The sequence below is a fragment of the Kryptolebias marmoratus genome, linkage group LG9 (genome assembly GCF_001649575.2).
Source record: "Kryptolebias marmoratus isolate JLee-2015 linkage group LG9, ASM164957v2, whole genome shotgun sequence".
Classification (NCBI taxonomy): Eukaryota; Metazoa; Chordata; class Actinopteri; order Cyprinodontiformes; family Rivulidae; genus Kryptolebias; species Kryptolebias marmoratus.
The window spans coordinates 20,689,315-20,706,756 of record NC_051438.1 but is presented as its reverse complement, the minus strand read 5'-3'; the positions used below and the strand labels follow the sequence as shown (position 1 = coordinate 20,706,756).

Below are 17,442 nucleotides of genomic sequence, written 5' to 3'. Positions count from 1 at the left end.
GAAGACAACAAGAACTAGTTCCAAGTGGTTTAAAAGATTTTGGTTCGTGCCTACTTGTCTGTTTAACCATCTGTCTGCCTGTTTAGACAGCACAATAACGCCACAACTTTTTAAAATGCAGGTTTCTGATTTACACCAATTTGAGGGAGCAATTTGGACCCCAAATATTCTTTGGTTGTTCGGCAGCATAGCTAGTGTAATCTCAATGCAAGATTATCTTGACGTACACGAATAATAGCATTAATAAGAGCACACAGGTTCTAGAACAGAACCTGACCTGATATTGATGTAGACATCTGTTCTGAATCCCTAATCTGATATTTTTAGCTCTGAGAACATTATTTTTAACCATGTTGAAGACCAAACCAGTGGAGTTATAATGAATTAATCAGATTTTCTCCCAAATAGCCACACTCCAGGCTATGTATAAGCTGATAGGAGGGCTCTGCAGTTGGCGGGGGTCACTGTATAAAAGCAAAAGCAGAAGGCGGTGTTTGGTACTCGCTCTTCATCAACAGTGACGAATTAGAGAAGGCAGCCGAGAGGACAAACAGAACTCAGGGCTCGGTGAGTGAGCGGTTACGGTTAGGACATCAAGAATTAAAAATTATAATATGCAGTGATTATTGCACAACGGAGAAACAGCATTTAGCTAGTTTGACTTTTGTTAGCCTAAAGGAGTGTTTATCTAATCACTTTTAAAAACAAGAAAGGACATGCTTAAGATTATAATAAGTTAAAGGAAAAATGTATATTATTAAACAGTACAAATAAGAGGGTTTTTGTTTAATAGAGATACACACATCTCTAATCAGAATTTGCTTCTCAAAGCACTAAAAACTATAAATGTCATTAAATTCCCAAAATGCAACTAGATGACAAAAATCTTTTTTTCAGAATGACACATCTTGACAAATAAACCTCTTTTTGTTTATTTTCAGATTGAATCCAGAACTGCTGTCATCATGTCGAAGTAAGTCACTTCCCTTACTATAATCAACAAAAACCCTTCAATAACAGCGGATTTGGATTATAAAAGTTTATAAATTATGCATTTTAGCTGCCTGAAGCAAGATGATACCACAAAAGGAAATGAATTAAACTTGTTTAGCACCATTGCAATACTGATACTTTAAAATGCCTTAAACTAAACAATCACTCTACAGTTTTTACCATCTTGCAATCCTACATTTATGTGAATATATTTAAAATCATACGTAGTTTTTATGTTTCGCTTTATTATTCAACTGATGTAAAACGAGCAGCTAATAACAAGATCAAAGTACAAACTCCCTCACGAGAAACAAGAAAAGTGGTTTCAATTTAAATCTTTCCCATCTCAGATCTCATAAAACTGTCATTAATTCACACTTTTTAACTGTTTGTTCAGGATACAGCAAAATAAAATACCTTATTAGGTTGGATTATGTGGATTTAATCTTGAATAAGAGATTTAAAAGACAAATCAAAGGATTAAACGGGATTACTCGGCCAACACATGAAAGAAGCAAACACAACCAGGGATTACAGTTGTGTTTACAGCGAGCGCAGAAAGCAGAGGGATTGTTCTTAATGTGAAACAATTTGGGTTGAGTTTTCACGCTGATTACAAACTTAACAAATATGAAGACAGGGAGGCGATTTGTTTGTATTTGAACCATTTGATATTAGTTAAAAAGAATAGTTCACATGAAATACCTTTCTTAAGCTAACACTGAGCAAAGCTGACTTTCTAGTTTATGATCTGTTACACAAATATGAAATAATAAACTCACATGCAGGTTAACCTGCTTCTTAAATACTAATTTAGAAGAAGAGTGAGGTGGTGAGTGGATGATTATGTTATGACAGAGATGACAACTAGATTACATTTTCTATATTTAAAAAAATATAGACAAACTTTTTAAGTAAAAACAAAAAGACATCACAAAATCTTGCACAAATGTTTGTCTTATAAAGAAGCTCATTTGAACTCTTTGTGATATACCTTACAAATACTGTCAATAAGGCAATATGATAAATAAAATAAACATCTTTAACACTGACTCCAAATAAACAACTCCTCTTTGTTCATGATTCACAATGCAAAGTTGAAGCGAATACATTTTAAGTACTATGTAATAATTTACTTATTTAATCATTTATTTTAAAATATCATGACATACTCATTGTTTAGTATTATAATAATGATAATAACTCTAATAATGCTGCTACAAATTATAATAATAAGAAGAAAACCCCTATTTAAAGTTTGTAATAAACGTCTGATTGTCGTTCTTTTCCTTTTGTTTCTCTGTTCAGAGTTTTTAAGAAGACCAGTGGGAATGGAAATGTAGGTGACCTCTTATTATCACAGGGAAAATGCAGTTTTATCTCATTCTTCCTGACGTATCTTTTTTTGTTTGTTAGGAGGCGTAACAGTTTTCTTTCCTTTCCCTCAGATTGCCCTGTACTTGGGGAGGAGAGACTTTGTAGACAACGTGGATTCTGTGGACTTAGTCGGTGAGTTGATTGCAATCATTTTTTATTTCTGTGAGTTTTTGCAAACTTTATTAAATGTAACTGATTATTCTTTTTACAGATGGGGTTGTTAAAGTCGACCCTTCTGGCCTTAATGGCCGAAAAGGTACTTTTGTTTTGTACACAGTACTGTCAGTTGTGAGCTCTGAATTCAGCCGACACGGAGTAATAAAACATTTTCCACTGCAGTATTTGTCTACCTCGCTTGTGCTTTCCGTTACGGAAGTGAAGACCTGGACGTCATCGGACTCTCCTTCAGGAGAGACATTTGGATAAAGCACATTCAGATTTATCCAGCCACGAATGGAAGTCAGACTAAAACGCCAATGCAGGAATCCCTCCTGAAAAAAGTTGGCGAGCAGGGATGTCCCTTCTCCTTCCAGGTAGGACAATCTTTTAATAAAGAACCAACTAAGTCCTGCTTTTTAGTCTAGTTTCAGAGTGAATAATGACTGATTATAATATCAGCTGGGGTGTTTTCTGTGTTTCAGATGCCAACAAATCTCCCGTGCTCAGTCTCCTTACAGCCAGGACCAAATGATCGTGGAAAGGTATCATTACAGGCCAGTTCTTTTACCCTTATGTACTATATAAATGTATAATTTATGTCCTTTATGTTCTGTTGCAGGCTTGTGGAGTGGATTTTGAGGTTAAAGCATTCATTGCCAATGAACCTCACAATCCAGATGAAGTCATTCACAAAAAGTATGTCTGGACAGAGTCAAACTCTTATTTCAATAACGAGAGTCCTTAAATTAACTCAAATAAAGTAAATGCAGAGGTTTGTGCTTGGCTGTTTGATCTGGTTTCAGGGATACGTGTCGTCTGATCATTCGTAAAATACAGTTTGCACCGGCCAACAAAGCCGGACCAAAGATTGAGATATCGAAGCAGTTCATAATGAGTGATAAACCAATTCACGTGGAGGCCTCTCTTGAGAAAGAGGTACGTTTAAAACTCTGCAGAAGCTTTACTTTGTTGCATTCTGCAAATGGCACGGTATTGCTGAATTACCAAAATACATCATTCCTGTTTTTTTTATTTAGATTTACTACCACGGAGACCCAGTCACTGTCAATGTGAAAGTCAACAATGAAAGCACAAAGACTATGAAGAAAATCAAAATTTCTGGTAAGAAACAAGAAAAGTTCCGTACCTGCTGCAGATAGCTTTTTGAAAGACATCACTGTGGGGAAATGGAGTTTAATTCTGACCAGATTTATTAGCTAACAGCCTGTTGATGAGGGCCCAAAACCAAAGAGAACTGCTGCTGTCTTAAAACAACTCCGATCTCAAAACTCTCATAGCAACTTATATTACTACTATTTTATAAACCCTAAAGGTCGTTGTTGGCGAATTGCATTCATAAGGGAGTTTCCAAAACGTTTCGAAACATTTGTAGGGGGTTCCTCATTACGCCCTCCTTGAACTTTTCTCAACAGCACAAGAGCTGTGTTTTGATACCTGCATGGGAGCTGTCCTCTGACAGAAACCAGGTCCAGGACTAAAAACAACACTGGCTGTGAATTATAACCCACCCCCACACACCTTCACGCACTGATTCACAAACAGTCCCGATGGTTGAAGGTCATACAAACAGGTTACTATTACAACAATGTGGCCTGCCTACTTTGATGCTTGATTCAGTCTTGATTCAGTACAGAAAATCATGCAATTAGGATTTCATCTTGAGTTATCCTTTATCTGTTCTGGGACACGTAGGCAGCCATCTTCTCTATATGGTATGTCTGACAAATAATGAAATAAACATCGGGGTGGGTCTGATGTGGGCAGAGGTGGGCAGAGGTGGGCAACAAAATAACGTGCACAGCCTAGAATACTGTTTTGCAATTTGTGTATACAACAAAAGGCGTGTTTATCAAAAATTGGCAGTGCAAAATGTGGCTGTATGGCTTGCTAGTTGCTTGGTCGCAAACACTCAGAATTCAGTGAGACTGCTGTGGAATCTGCCTTTTATTACAGTACTGAGTCAAGTGTCCAACAGCCACAGCCCAGTGAAGTAATTACTTTTATACTGCCATCAGTTTTTGTATTAATAGATATTTACATTGAATTATTTTGTTTGTTGCGAGTGCAAACAGTGGCAGCATCAGTTAGCTGTAGCACTTCAGTTGCAGGCTAGGGTACTTCATGCAGGAGTATTACATTATTTCTGCAGAAATAGCTGTGTCATGGAAACTTGTCAGAAATGTAAATGTTTGTAAAATTGTGTGCACATGAATCGCTATGAGATTTTTGAGACTGGAGTTGTTTTATGATGGCAATAATCCACTTTGGTCTTGGCTCCGTTCGGACTAGCCATTAGCTCATCAGTCTGGCCCAAATTAAATTATAATTCTCCCTAATTAAATGTCATTCAAAGAGCTATCTACAACAGGTAAGATATACTTTAAGGTTGATTCATTTAAATATAAATTAGTAATATATTAAAAAATGAATTACAAAAATTATATAGACATATGTAGATAGATAGATAGATAGATAGATAGATAGATAGATAGATAGATAGATAGATAGATAGATAGATAGATAGATAGATAGATAGATAGATAGATAGATAGATAGATAGATAGATAGATAGATAGATAGATAGATAGATAGATAGATAGATAGATAGATAGATGGATAGATAGATAGAACTATTAACTATTTCTGTGTGTTTTTAGTTGTTCAGTTAGCAAATGTCGTCCTCTACTCATCTGACACCTACACCAAGGATGTTTGCGTTCAGGAGTTTGAGTAAGTTTTTTTTCTGTATCAAATAAAGCTGATTAACCAGGCTGAAGTAACTTTTAATTGAACTAAATAACTGGGATCATCACCTATAAACAAATCTTTACAGACCCCTCTATCTATATTTATATTTATATTTTTGCTTCACTTTTAAATTAAAGTATTTTAGTAGCATAATTGATGGTTAACTGTTTAAATGTGCATTGTTTTTCATTTATTTTCCCTTCAATGCACAGAGAGACTATAGGTGCAAACTCTACATTTGAGAAGCCCTTCCAGATAACTCCCCTACTGGCCAGCAACAAAGAGAAGCGAGGTATCGCTATAGATGGTCGGCTAAAAGACGAGGACACCAACTTGGCGTCCACCACTCTGTAAGACAACCTGTTTTTTCTTGACGCACAGAGCTTACAGCCAAGACAAGTTTTCATCCTCTTAATGAGTAGCACTCCTGCAGCTATTTGTATTGTGACATCCACTTACACAAATCCTCAGCTCTGAAAGGTAAACTATTCCTGTGTCCTCGCAGGAGTCAGGGGGATAAGGAGATGCTGGGAATCATCGTCTCCTACAAAGTGAAGGTTAACATATCGACGTCTAGTGGAGGGTAAGATTTCACCGGAAAGAAAATATGAATTTAAATCGAAATGTGCAACCAAAACACTTGTCTTCATTGTTGATTTCTTTTTTTTTTTCACCACAGCCTTCTGAGTGGTCTAACAGGAAGGTAAATATACTAATTTATTTCTTGTTAGGTTCTAGTTTTTTTGTTTTGTTTTTTTAAAAACATGAATCACATTTCAATATATTATTAACAATAAAACTTTTTTTTTATCTCAGTGATGCTGCAGTGGAGCTGCCATTGACTCTGATGTCCCCAAAACCTGCAGGTTAGTAAGAATCTTTACATAATATCAACAATAAACGGTTTCCTGGCATGTTTTGCATAAACTAATATGGTTTTTATGAATTTTATTTGACTGATCTGATCATCATTTCCCCCTATTTGTTTATCTGCTGTGCACCATTGGTGGACAATGAGCAGAAGTGTAAGTAATAAAAACTCTCTACACAGTCATGATGATGACATATTTGCACTATCATCTATTTATCCTCACATCTCTTGAAACCTGTAATTTGTGATATTCTGCTAACACGACAAGCAAACACACACAAACATTATCACCTACCTTTTGGCGGCAGGCAATAATTGGAAAAAGGCATTTTGTGTGTGTCCCTGGTGTGAAGTTGGACTGCCCTTTTCTTTTTACAGGACAGATGTCATATTTGACCCCATCGAGTGATAAGAAAAGAAAAATCATCTATCTGGCAAAGAAGACAAAGGAACTCAACACCAAAGAAGAACACACAATCATACAGTTATCACAATGTTCTTGATTCCCCTGTGTATAGATTTTTGTTTGTTTATTTTTTAAATTATAAATTACCCTGAGAGCTCCATCATAGAAAAACTGTGCATCTAAATATGTATCCTGCATGTTTGTCAAAACAGATGTTTTATAGTGTAGAGTATACTTTTGTGCAAACGTTTTAAGAAACTGTGCATCTAAATACGTATTCTTCATGTTTGTCAAAAGATTTGTTTCATAGTATAGAGTATACATTTGTGCAAAAAATGCAAAGAACTACAATTTTCATTATCTGTAATCTTGATTGTTGTGTCACTGGAGCAATGAGAAAGGATGAGTGGACTTACTGTTGTTGGATGAATATCCTGAATATATTTGTCGCTCTTTAGTCACAATAAACAGTCCCCCAGAGATCATCTTCTGTCCTCATTTCGCTCAGTTTTATCATTTCACAATTTTATTTTACATTCAGCATTGTGAACATTGGATAAATAAATGTTAGATCATTTTTCAAAATGAAAAGAATTTTTTTTATTTATTGGATGCCCTCTCTTGAGTTTTATGAGCTCAAATTGAAGTGTAACTTTAGAGCCCTTGAGTAAAATGTACCTTTTTCGAGCTGTGATAGATAATAAGGTCATTATATAATAAAGAAACAATTCTTAGCGGTTTAGTTGTGTTGTCTGTCAGCAGTCGCCGATTGGTGGCGCTATTTCACTGCAGTTTGTTCAAGAAAACAAAAGCGCTGACTTGAAAAGGTTTAAGACGACGCTGAAGTTAGGTTTCGTTTCCAAAGTTTGGTAAAGGGCTATTTCATAGTTTTTGATGGAACTAGACCAGTCCTAGTTCAAGATGTATAACACTTAGACTTGTCAAATCTGTACTAGATTATCCTACACTAAATTTAGTTTATCTTAAAGACCATTTGTGTTTAAAATAATTTATATTCTGTTTGTGAATAATCAAAATGGGGCTGTTTCATCGCTTTTTTGGCTTTTATGCGCCCCAGCTCATCAACCACAAAGCCCTGGAAGCCAAAGAGCATTGAAATAGCTCTTTTGAAATGTTTTATTAACAGGCTAAAAGTTTCAAAAATCACAAGATGTGTAGATTGAAGTTAAAATGCTACTCAAAAAGCAGCGAAATAGCCCTTTTGCCAACACAGGCAAATCACAGGCAAACTTCTACGTCGATACTCGGTTCTCTCCGGTCTAGACATCACATCATTAGCCAGAGCTCTGCTACTTTAGCTGCATATTTCACACAAAATGTCAACCACGACCGGCGGTGGAGAGTTTGGCAACCCTTTAAGGAAGTTCAAGCTTGTCTTTCTGGGTGAACAGAGTGGTAAGCTGGTCACGATTCGTCTTTAAACAAATTTAAAACGCTTTAGGAAACGTTGGAAGTGTCGAGATTAGCCTGCTAGCTTCCCGTGTTAGCTCGCAACCACTGAGCCGGGGTGAAGTTATTTAGTTCGTATCAGTTACTAACAGTGATATGTGGTAATATACTAATAATTTAATGTTTAAATAAAAATGTCTGAGAGTGAGAAGGACGATAAAGACGATGGGTTGTCTATTTTTTTTCTATATTGGTGATGATGTCATTGGTGGTAGCTGCCGTTAGGTTAGCTACCAGTTGCTAGCTAAGGTAGCCAAACACCTTACTGTTCATCCCGATAACAATTACCTAGATTTTTCTAACTCTGACTTGTATCAATGTTTAGTGACATATCTTTTTGCTTCAGTTTGGTAGGAAATCAATAAAAAAAAATCCTACTCAGCCCTAAGAGATTGTGCATTACTTCTATGAGTTAGCCAACTGTGCCTAAAATGTTACCGAATATTTACGTTTACTCCTTACATATGATTTATGTAATTAGCAGTTCTTTAAAGAGTGATGGTTTCCATATAAGAAGGCTCTATGTAGGTCTGGGGAAGTTAGTTTCACTGTCTTGCTCTGCCATGTTAGCATGTAGCTTCTAATTAGCTGGCAGCATCACTGAGAGCCACGTCGGCTGCTGGGTCCTGACCAGTCGGCCTTTTTTCCTCATCTTCAGCCCGAGGAGCTGACTTTGTCACATTAAGTTGTATTTTTAGTCTTTTGTGCGATGTTATCGTCGAAGGCCCTCACCACGGACCGAATACCAAAAGTGCATTCATTTTTAAATTGTCTAAATTTTGTGGCTCCACCCTTATTGCCAGCTCAGCGTGTGGGTTCAGCTGTACGCTGCATCATGGTAGCTGTTTACTCACCACATGATGTCACTGAGATTAGCTTTTTTTTTTCCTTCTTCTTGTACCATGGAACTATGTAGACATCTGGATATTGATTTCACCACAGTCGCTTTGTCTTTTGTTAATGATGACCTCAGTGAAATATAGTGTCCCTAAAGTGTTGCTGTGTTTCTCTGTACAGTTGGGAAGACCTCACTCATTACCAGGTTTATGTACGACAGTTTCGACAACACTTACCAGGTAAACACTAAATTACTGCAGAGAATAACAGTGCCTCATGAGTGTTTGTGGGCGTTCAGGTATAATCTGTTTATTGCTGAGCCCTTTAATGCAGGTGTAATCCTGCAGCTGTTTCACAAACTTCATTTTCATTTTCAAGGTGTTTTATTTGCAAGCATAATTAATCGTTATAAACCTTGTTAGGACCCTCCCCCCTATCATCTCAAATCTGTTCTGTATAACAAAATAGCATCCAGATAGATCCAAACTACATTTGGAAGTACTTTTAAGTACTTTATTTTTTATCAGATTTATACAAATGAGTTAAAACTTACAAATACTGAAGCATTAAGATTTAGCAGGTGTATTACAGGAAGTCCACTTGCAGACATGGTGGAAATGTTACTCACTCTCTTTCAGTTTTAAGGTTTTACTGATCTGAATATAATAGAAATCATTTATTCATTAACATTTATTCAACTCATTGTATTTTATTCATGAGTTAAGAGCTTAAGTAGCAGCCAGGTGCTGCTAATCAAACTCCCCTGATTAGCTGATCACCAGCGAGTGTGCTCAACTATATTCAAAAAGGAGGTTTTGGTTTGGATCATTTAGATGCAAGAAAGACAACATAGTTAAGCTTAAAGAGGCAGCTGTTGTTTGTTCATTGAAGAAGGGCGTAAAGCCATTTCAGAAACATTTGGAGTTCCTTTTTCGATACTAAAATATAACTCCAGGGTGGAAAACATTCATGATAGTTGCTGCTCTTTCCAAGAGTCCAAGTTCATGTTTATTTTGAGGTTAAACCTCAGAAAAAACTCAAAAGAACTGCAAAAACTCAGAGAAATATATCTGACTCTACGAAACCTGGCAGCATGGCCGAGGCTTTGAGAGTTGCATTAAAACAAACTTCATCTGAAACTGTGTCCTCTGAAAGACCAAAGTAGAGATGTTTGGCCAGCATGCTTAGCACGGTGTTTGGTTTTCATCAAAAATAGTGGCAACATTACAGCGGTGGAGGGTTGATGATCTGGGCTTGTTTTCTCAGCTGCAGCACCTAGACACCCTGTAGTCATTGATTTGATTATGAACTCTTGTGTATGTCATCAGAGGACACTTTCATCAAGACAGTAACACCGAGCACATCAGCAAATCTAAAACGGATTAGCTTTTTTTTTTAAAACAACAACATAAGGCCCAGTCAAAGTCCAGACCTTCATCCACCTGAAGTGATGCACCAGGAGCTGTACTGTTTACAGACTATCATATTAAAACTACAATCTTTGCAGCCGAAATAAAATATTTGGAGGCCATGCATCTGTAGAATACTTGATACAGATCCACATGTGAATTTGCTTTTATAATGTTAAGTTCCACTTCAGCTGCTGTCAGGTCCAAAAAGTATATTTTAAACACATAAAATGGCTCAGTTATTTACAAAATATTATGTTTTAGGAAATACAAGCTAATATAAAGTGGCCTAAAGGCATATTGTTTTTCTTACAGGCAACAATTGGCATCGACTTTCTGTCAAAAACCATGTACCTAGAAGATCGCACGGTAAGCCCTGTGTGTATTTTATCATGTTTTTATCATTTTCATAGAAGTTATAAAACTGCTAGAAATGCATGCATCTGCTTTTTGTGTAGTAGCCACCTTTTTTTTTTATCATTTCACATTGTAGTTTTACACTCAGATTTGTCATTCATTTTGATTTTAAAAAAAAATGTGATCACCTTTTTAGTTCCTGTCATTATTTGTCAAAATTTTGTTTTCCTCTCCATCCCCTGGCTTGATCATGAAATGCCCCCTCCCCGTGGTCCCACATTTGTATCATGGCTGGGTCACAGATTCGGCTGCAGCTCTGGGACACAGCCGGACAAGAACGTTTCCGCAGCCTCATCCCCAGTTACATCCGCGACTCAGCTGCCGCTGTGGTGGTTTATGACATAGCCAGTAGGTATCATGGCCTTGCCTATCCTTGTTGTCCTTCGCTTATTACACGGAAGGGCAAAAATCCCAGCATTTAGCGGCGCAACAAACCCTGTTAAAGCGCATGAGAGGACTGTTTGCATCAGCTGTGGTGATAATAAAGCATTGTTCTGGCACTATCCAGAGGGCTCTGTGCTTCCTAAACGCTGTCACAAATGAAGCTGATAGACAAAGATCTATCAGTGTCACTTCTCTGAAACTGCCTAAATAATAATTCAGCAGGGTTTCCTTTCACAAGTCTTGTATGCATAACAGTCGTCGTCTTCGAGCTCTCTGCACTTGAATGACTTCCTCCCATTCCTCCGCGAAGGGCCGTTTTATTTTCTTCGCTGCTTCGCTTGCGAACCTTTTAAAAAAACTCTCCTGTTCTCCACTTTTCATCTCTTTCTTTTGTCTCCTCCTTTATCTTTACCCTTTTTGTCCTCTTCTACGTTCCAATCCTCAGGTCCGGCTCCAGCTTTGGGACACTGCTGGACAGGAGCGTTTTCGTAGCCTAATTCCCAGCTACATCCGTGACTCTACCATTGCTGTGGTTGTTTATGACATCACCAGTGAGTCAGGGCTGTACTTCTAACTTTCCTGTAGGGGCCTTGAATCAACTCAGAAGAAACAGTTTTGCCTTTTTGTTCTGTCGTGAGCTCTCATGTTAGCTTCCTCCCAATATATTTCCCTTCTACAAGCTTACCTACAGAAAATTTCTGCCTACTAACACCAGATTTCCAGCTTACATAATATCTTTATGAAGTCACAGACCAGCCAATGCATACTGTTAAATGTAGCTACTAAAATAATGTACTTTGGGGGCTTTTTTTGGCTCATTTGTACAATCATTTTGTTTTGTTTTCATTCACAGATCTTAATTCATTCCAGCAAACCTCGAAATGGATTGATGACGTCAGAACAGAGAGAGGAAGTGATGTCATTATTATGCTTGTTGGAAACAAAACAGACTTAGCGGATAAAAGGTAAAAAGTTGTGTGAGAGTTGAATGTTTTTTATGGTTTCTTTTATTATTTTTCTGTTTACTGAAATTAAAAGAAAAACATCCACAGATTATAATTTTGGCATTCAGTTTTAACATACAAAACAGTTAAAGTCATGTAGTTTATAAACTCTGCCAAAGCCTGGAGTCCCTGTGTTTTTTCCCTTCAGTGCATCTCACCCAATTTTGGCTTTTATCATCCATTGTTACGTTGCGTACACCAGTCTTTTTATTATTGGTTCAAGTACTTTTATTTCCTATAATCGGAGCACATTTCTGTTTTACTCCCATTTATTTTACCGGTTTGTTTTCTTGTCTGTGTTTTTTGATTCATGTTATTTTTATTTGTTTGTTTTCTTTTTTGTGCATGTGTGTTTCCCTCAACACTTCACCCCCTTTTTATTTATTTATTTATTTTTTGCTCCCCCATTTCTCCCTGTGGGACCATGGCAGGCAAGTTTCTGTTGAGGCGGCAGAGAGGAAAGCTCGTGAGCTCAATGTGATGTACATAGAGACCAGCGCCAAGGCTGGCTATAACGTCAAGCAGGTTGGTGTTCAGTAACAGCGGGTGTGTTTCAGCACAGGTCATAACATCTTATAGGTCAGGAAGTCCCCCCATCTGTGATATTTTGGATGTGGGCTAGAATCTTTTCAGTATATGGATTTTTTTGATTTTTTTTGTGGGTGTTCATGAATGAGTTACCTATGGAGTTGATTTCCTGCTCTTTACTCAACACAGCAGCTTCTCCCTTTTGTCTACTACTCTGTCCAAGTTGTGAACTAACCTCCTTTCTTTTTCCACTCGAAGCAACCTTGTATGTTAAAGCTTTGTCTTTGTTTCTTTGTTCATTTCTTCCCATCTCCCTTTGGCTTGTCCTCTTTGCAATGTTTCTTTCCATATCTTTCTCTTCGTCCATCCCCCTCTCCCCCACCCCTCTGCTTCTACCGGAGCAGACAGATCACCACGGAGGAGGGCGAGCAGAGAGCTAAGGAACTGAATGTCATGTTCATTGAAACCAGCGCAAAGACTGGCTACAATGTCAAACAGGTAGCATGTCTGTTTTCTCGGAGTAGTTTCGCTGATTCTCCGTTCCAAGTCCGCACTCCACTCTTTCTCCCACTCCTTTCTCTTTTGTGGCTCATCACGACTTGTCGTTCTTTTCTCATTTTGAACTCTCGACTCTTTTTCAGTCGTTTTCTCACCCCCACAGGTTTTGTTTTTAGATGTTTCACAGTGATTTCACTCGTTCTGCTTAGAGTTAGTGCTGCAGTGTTTGTTTCTGCTTCTCATTTGGTTCATCAGAACTTTGGCAGCTTTTAAAATATTTCTGTAGACATATTATGTCATTTCCAAAAAGTTGAGGACACTGTGTGAAATAGAAATTTAAAATGAAGAAATTTGTATTACTTGTAAACTCCAAGCTGTTTAAATGAGAGACAACATATAAAATTTTGATACTAAAAAACAACTAATCCTGAACATGTTTTTTTCATAAAGTTGTTGAAAAATCAATTGTTGGAGCTTTGAAAGTGAAATTCTTTTGACATCATTTTTGTTTTGTAATAAGTATTTATTTCACACAGCATCCCAAAGTTTTGGAAATGGTGTAATATAGTTGCCATGTGGATGAGGTTGGCATGGCAACCTTGACTCATATGCTGTTTAATCAACCAGGAACGGCATTAACTTTTTTCACGCTGCTTGTGTTTGAGATTTTTCAGTGAAATGTTTTAACTCGATCACCTGTAGTAGTAGCTCATATGAAACATTCAGATTTTTTTTCCCCATATATATATATTTTTTTTTAATGTTGGTGTCTGACATTCTGAAGGTCTGCAGCACAGTGAGCACATTTAATATTAAAAGTATTAATGGTTTTATTTACACTTGTTTTCAATAAGCACCGACTTTAAAACAGTAAGGATTCTGTTGTGTTGTGCAAAGAAATGTTGAACTATTGGAGGACTGTGAATGAACATATTATGGTCAATTTATGAGAATCTAAACAAACATTTCTTTCATAATGTTTGATCCTGTTTTCAACCTGTCACTTTTTTTTTTGTCCATCCCAGTTTCAATCTTGGTCCCTCGTTCAGCAGCTGATGTTTGACATGGTGCCAATAAAACCATGAAACCCTGTTATATTGTTAAGCAATATTTCAAAAAGTCTCAATGTAGAATTTAAAGTTTTCCTCAAGTTTCTACTATTTTGATGTAATTAGACTAACTGTAAAACTGTTACTAATGAGGAAAAAAACAAAATCGCTGCTGTTAAAATGTTTACTTCCTTCTCCTACTTAACCCTTATTTATCACTGATTTTAGTCATTAAATAAGTTGCTAAAAATCAATAAAGTGATAAAGGATGGACAATTTTATTATTGTAAATCTTCATTTTTTGAATTGCCAATAAAAGAAGTTGAGATCATACAGTGAATGTAGCAGGAAAGGTGTTTGGCCCAATTTTAAGATTCGATCATCTGTTTAACGACGTTAACTTGTTTCGTAGCTGTTCCGACGTGTTGCTGCTGCGTTGCCTGGGATGGACAGCACACCAGAGAAGAGCAAAGAGGACAGTATCCTTTTCAAGTTGCTCTCAACTGAAATCTTTCTCCTGTGAAACCAGCTTTGGCGTACACCCAATACTGTAGAAAAACTGGTAATGAGGAGCTCATGTAGTGTTTTGGACCACTACTCGCTGCAGAACTCACTTAAGAACTCTGCATGTTGTTAGTTTATGGGTTAAAACTTTGTATTTGCTGATTCAAATATTCTAATACAGCTTTTAGTTTTTAGACTGCTGTTTAATATTTACATTTAAACAGAGGTGGATATATTTGTTGGTGTCCTTCCACAATAATAATAATAAAAAGAACAACTGATGTGACCGGAGCCAAAAGACAGTCGCATCAGTCCAAGAAACTTAGGGCCTTGTCAGTATGCATTTTGGAAAATTCCAGTCTTTTTGGATGGTTTCTTTGGCTTTTTTAATCTTTCCATCCACACTATCCGTCTGATCAACCTGGGGCTGCAGTTCTTCTTGCATCCATTAATCTTATACCTTTTAATAACTTAGACATCTGTGGTTAGAGGAACATGAAGCTGCTTGGAAATGGTCTTTACCTTTTAGCATGGATATCTGTAATCTTCTGCCTTTGCTTTCACTGCTTTTATGTTCGCTGTGGTGCACAAAACCATCCCAAACTACGCAGTGGCTGTTTGTTCTAATAAAAAGCTGGATCAGACACTTAGTTTGAAACGTGACTATAACGCAAGAAATAATGGTTTCTTCAAGGCTACCAACAAATTTCTATACTATTTTTGCAAAATAAACAGGATCTCTTTTCATGGTTTGTTTTTGTTTATCACATACTAAAAGTTGCAGACATGTGTTAGAAAATGGCTTTTAACTGCATCACTTCTCATGAGAAATCAAACATTGAAACAATGAAGAGTGCCAACAAATTTATGTTGTAATGTTTTATGAAAGGGTGGTCATCTAAAAGAGTTCTAAGAACAAGGCTGGTCCTCAGTTTTGTACAAAACATAAAAAATGTCTGTATGACTGTATAACTAGAAGTTCCTCTGACCTAAAGCACACTTAGTTCACTGATGTGGAAATGAGTTCACTGTTAAGCGAATCAAATGGCGCCGAAGAAAATATTGAAGTGAATCTTGCAACTCATTGAATATGTTGCTTAACCCAGCTCGCCTCAGTGATCGACATCAAATTGGAGAAGCAGCCAGAGATGACTGTAACCGAGAGCAGCTGCTCCTGCTAGTACACTTCATCCCCACCCAGCCTGTCCCCACCACCACCAACACCACCACCACGCCAACAGCTTGTCTCTCAGTGGCCACTCTCTCCACCCATGGCACCCTGCTGCTACGATGGAGAGCCTGTCGATTTTTTTAGTTTTCTCTCTCTCTCTCTTCCTTTTCAACTCAGTGACTTTTCAAAGTAACCGTGTGGATGTGCATTACTGTATTGAATCTGATTATCTTTGGGGGGGGGGAAATAGTTCCGAAGCAAACATTTAAAATCAGAGAATAAGTTAAAACGATATGTTTTCATCCAGTTGCATGGCATTATATAGGACTGCAGACCGACATAGCTAACCGCTCTTGAGTTATTGCACAGTTCAGATTCTTAGTGCTGTTACTCTTGTTGTTGTACAGTTCAATTGCTTGGGATTGTGTAAACGACCACGAGGTTTGATTCTCTGACGCGTGTATTTTTATTTTTCATTTCAGAAGGAGAATTTGCCTGAAAATGTTCGATATCTTGACAGCTCATTTCTCACTTTTCCTCTCTCATTTTCAGGAAGTAGAGACGAAGTCTTACCAGTCAGCCTGTATCAGTTTGAACTACCAAATTGCCACATTTGACTCATGTTTTCTTTTTAAATTGAAGAGGATAAAGTGGAACCATTCTCTCTCTCTCTGTCACTTAAACGTCTTTAGAGTTAAGCTGCCAAATACATAAGTTGTGACAAAATTAACCAAGTGTCAGTGGACATTTACAAACTGCTGCAAAAATAATAAATAATAAGGGAATACAAATCACCGAAGGGAAGTCAGTCAGTCTGAATCAACTAGAAAGGTTACTAACCTTAAACTTTGTCTGCATTACAAACGTTACCTGCTGTAGATGTTGAATTTGCTGCATATTAACATGTCTGAGGAGGAGGAGGAGGAGGAGTGTTTGGGTACGAAATGGCCCGTTTTTTTTTCACTTTGATGGAGCGTTGTCACCATGGTCGCTATGTGATGTAGCCGCCAGGCCGCCGACAGTTTGTGTCGTGTTCATTACACTTTATTACCAAGCAGCATGCTCACCATGCAGGATTTCTATGGATAAGAACACAGATGCCTTGCTTGTTTGTTCACCATGTCGTGCACTGAATCAAGCCACAATATTGTAAAATATCAAAGGAGCCTGCTGACTGGTCCGTGGCTTCACTAGTTGTTTCGTAGACCTGGTAGATAGATGTCCTCAGATGCAGCTGGCACTTACTAACACCCTTGCTATTTAAAAAAAAAAAAAAAAAAAAAAAGTGCAGAGAAGTTACTTGCAGTATCCTTTACTGTGTTGCTTTTTGCCTGTTTCGGACTGTTGGTTTTATGCATTTATTTATTTTATAACTTACAGATGACATTGTACGCTTGACCAAAACTCCAGACGCTGACGAGCATGTGGAAAGTTTTATTTTGTTTAATTTATTGTTTGCGTCTTTGCTAAGGCTCCACCTAAAGGCGACATTTATGCCTGGTGATGTTTTCTCCTGTAGCTTGGTTTATACCCACCGGTAAAAGCTGCCCCATCTCCACACACACACACACAGTTTAACACAATCAAGCTAATATT

General features: G+C 37.4%; 2 protein-coding genes across 6 annotated transcripts; both read left to right on the top strand.

Moving 5' to 3' along the window:
* Positions 1–475: 475 nt before the first annotated feature.
* Positions 476–7,060, top strand: arr3b (arrestin 3b, retinal (X-arrestin)). The gene is made up of 17 exons (XM_017408019.3): positions 476–567; positions 942–973; positions 2,302–2,332; positions 2,442–2,502; positions 2,582–2,626; positions 2,710–2,903; positions 3,012–3,071; positions 3,149–3,225; positions 3,333–3,465; positions 3,567–3,651; positions 5,208–5,280; positions 5,511–5,648; positions 5,804–5,881; positions 5,978–6,001; positions 6,115–6,164; positions 6,320–6,323; positions 6,548–7,060. The coding sequence occupies exons 2-17, from the start codon at positions 966–968 to the stop codon at positions 6,576–6,578; spliced, it is 1,092 nt and encodes a 363-aa protein (XP_017263508.1). The 5' UTR covers positions 476–567; positions 942–965; the 3' UTR covers positions 6,579–7,060.
* A 759-nt stretch (positions 7,061–7,819) lies between these two features.
* On the top strand, positions 7,820–17,145 carry rab41 (RAB41, member RAS oncogene family). 5 transcript variants are annotated; one of them, XM_017408305.3, is made up of 8 exons: positions 7,820–7,991; positions 9,063–9,121; positions 10,607–10,660; positions 11,538–11,643; positions 11,946–12,057; positions 13,029–13,122; positions 14,584–14,650; positions 15,792–17,145. In XM_017408305.3, exons 1-8 carry the CDS (start codon positions 7,913–7,915, stop codon positions 15,854–15,856), a joined length of 636 nt encoding a protein of 211 aa, XP_017263794.1. In that variant the 5' UTR covers positions 7,820–7,912; the 3' UTR covers positions 15,857–17,145. The 5 variants fall into 5 exon arrangements, with proteins under 5 accessions (XP_017263794.1, XP_017263792.1, XP_017263798.1 ...); XM_017408303.3 differs by lacking the exon at positions 11,538–11,643 and adding an exon at positions 10,951–11,056 and having other exon boundaries at positions 10,607–10,669; XM_017408309.3 differs by lacking the exon at positions 13,029–13,122 and adding an exon at positions 12,528–12,621 and having other exon boundaries at positions 7,821–7,991.
* Positions 17,146–17,442: the final 297 nt, after the last annotated feature.

Coding starts and splice junctions, on each gene's coding strand:
- arr3b (XM_017408019.3), top strand. Junction 2,503..2,581: donor GGATTCTGTGGACTTAGTCG/GTGAGTTGATTG, acceptor TTCTTTTTACAG/ATGGGGTTGTTAAAGTCGAC. Junction 5,281..5,510: donor GTTTGCGTTCAGGAGTTTGA/GTAAGTTTTTTT, acceptor TTCAATGCACAG/AGAGACTATAGGTGCAAACT.
- rab41 (XM_017408303.3), top strand. CDS start 7,913: ATGTCAACCACGACCGGCGGTGGAGAGTTTGGCAACCCTTTAAGGAAG. Junction 7,992..9,062: donor CTTTCTGGGTGAACAGAGTG/GTAAGCTGGTCA, acceptor TTCTCTGTACAG/TTGGGAAGACCTCACTCATT. Junction 14,651..15,791: donor AGAGAAGAGCAAAGAGGACA/GTATCCTTTTCA, acceptor AGCTCGCCTCAG/TGATCGACATCAAATTGGAG.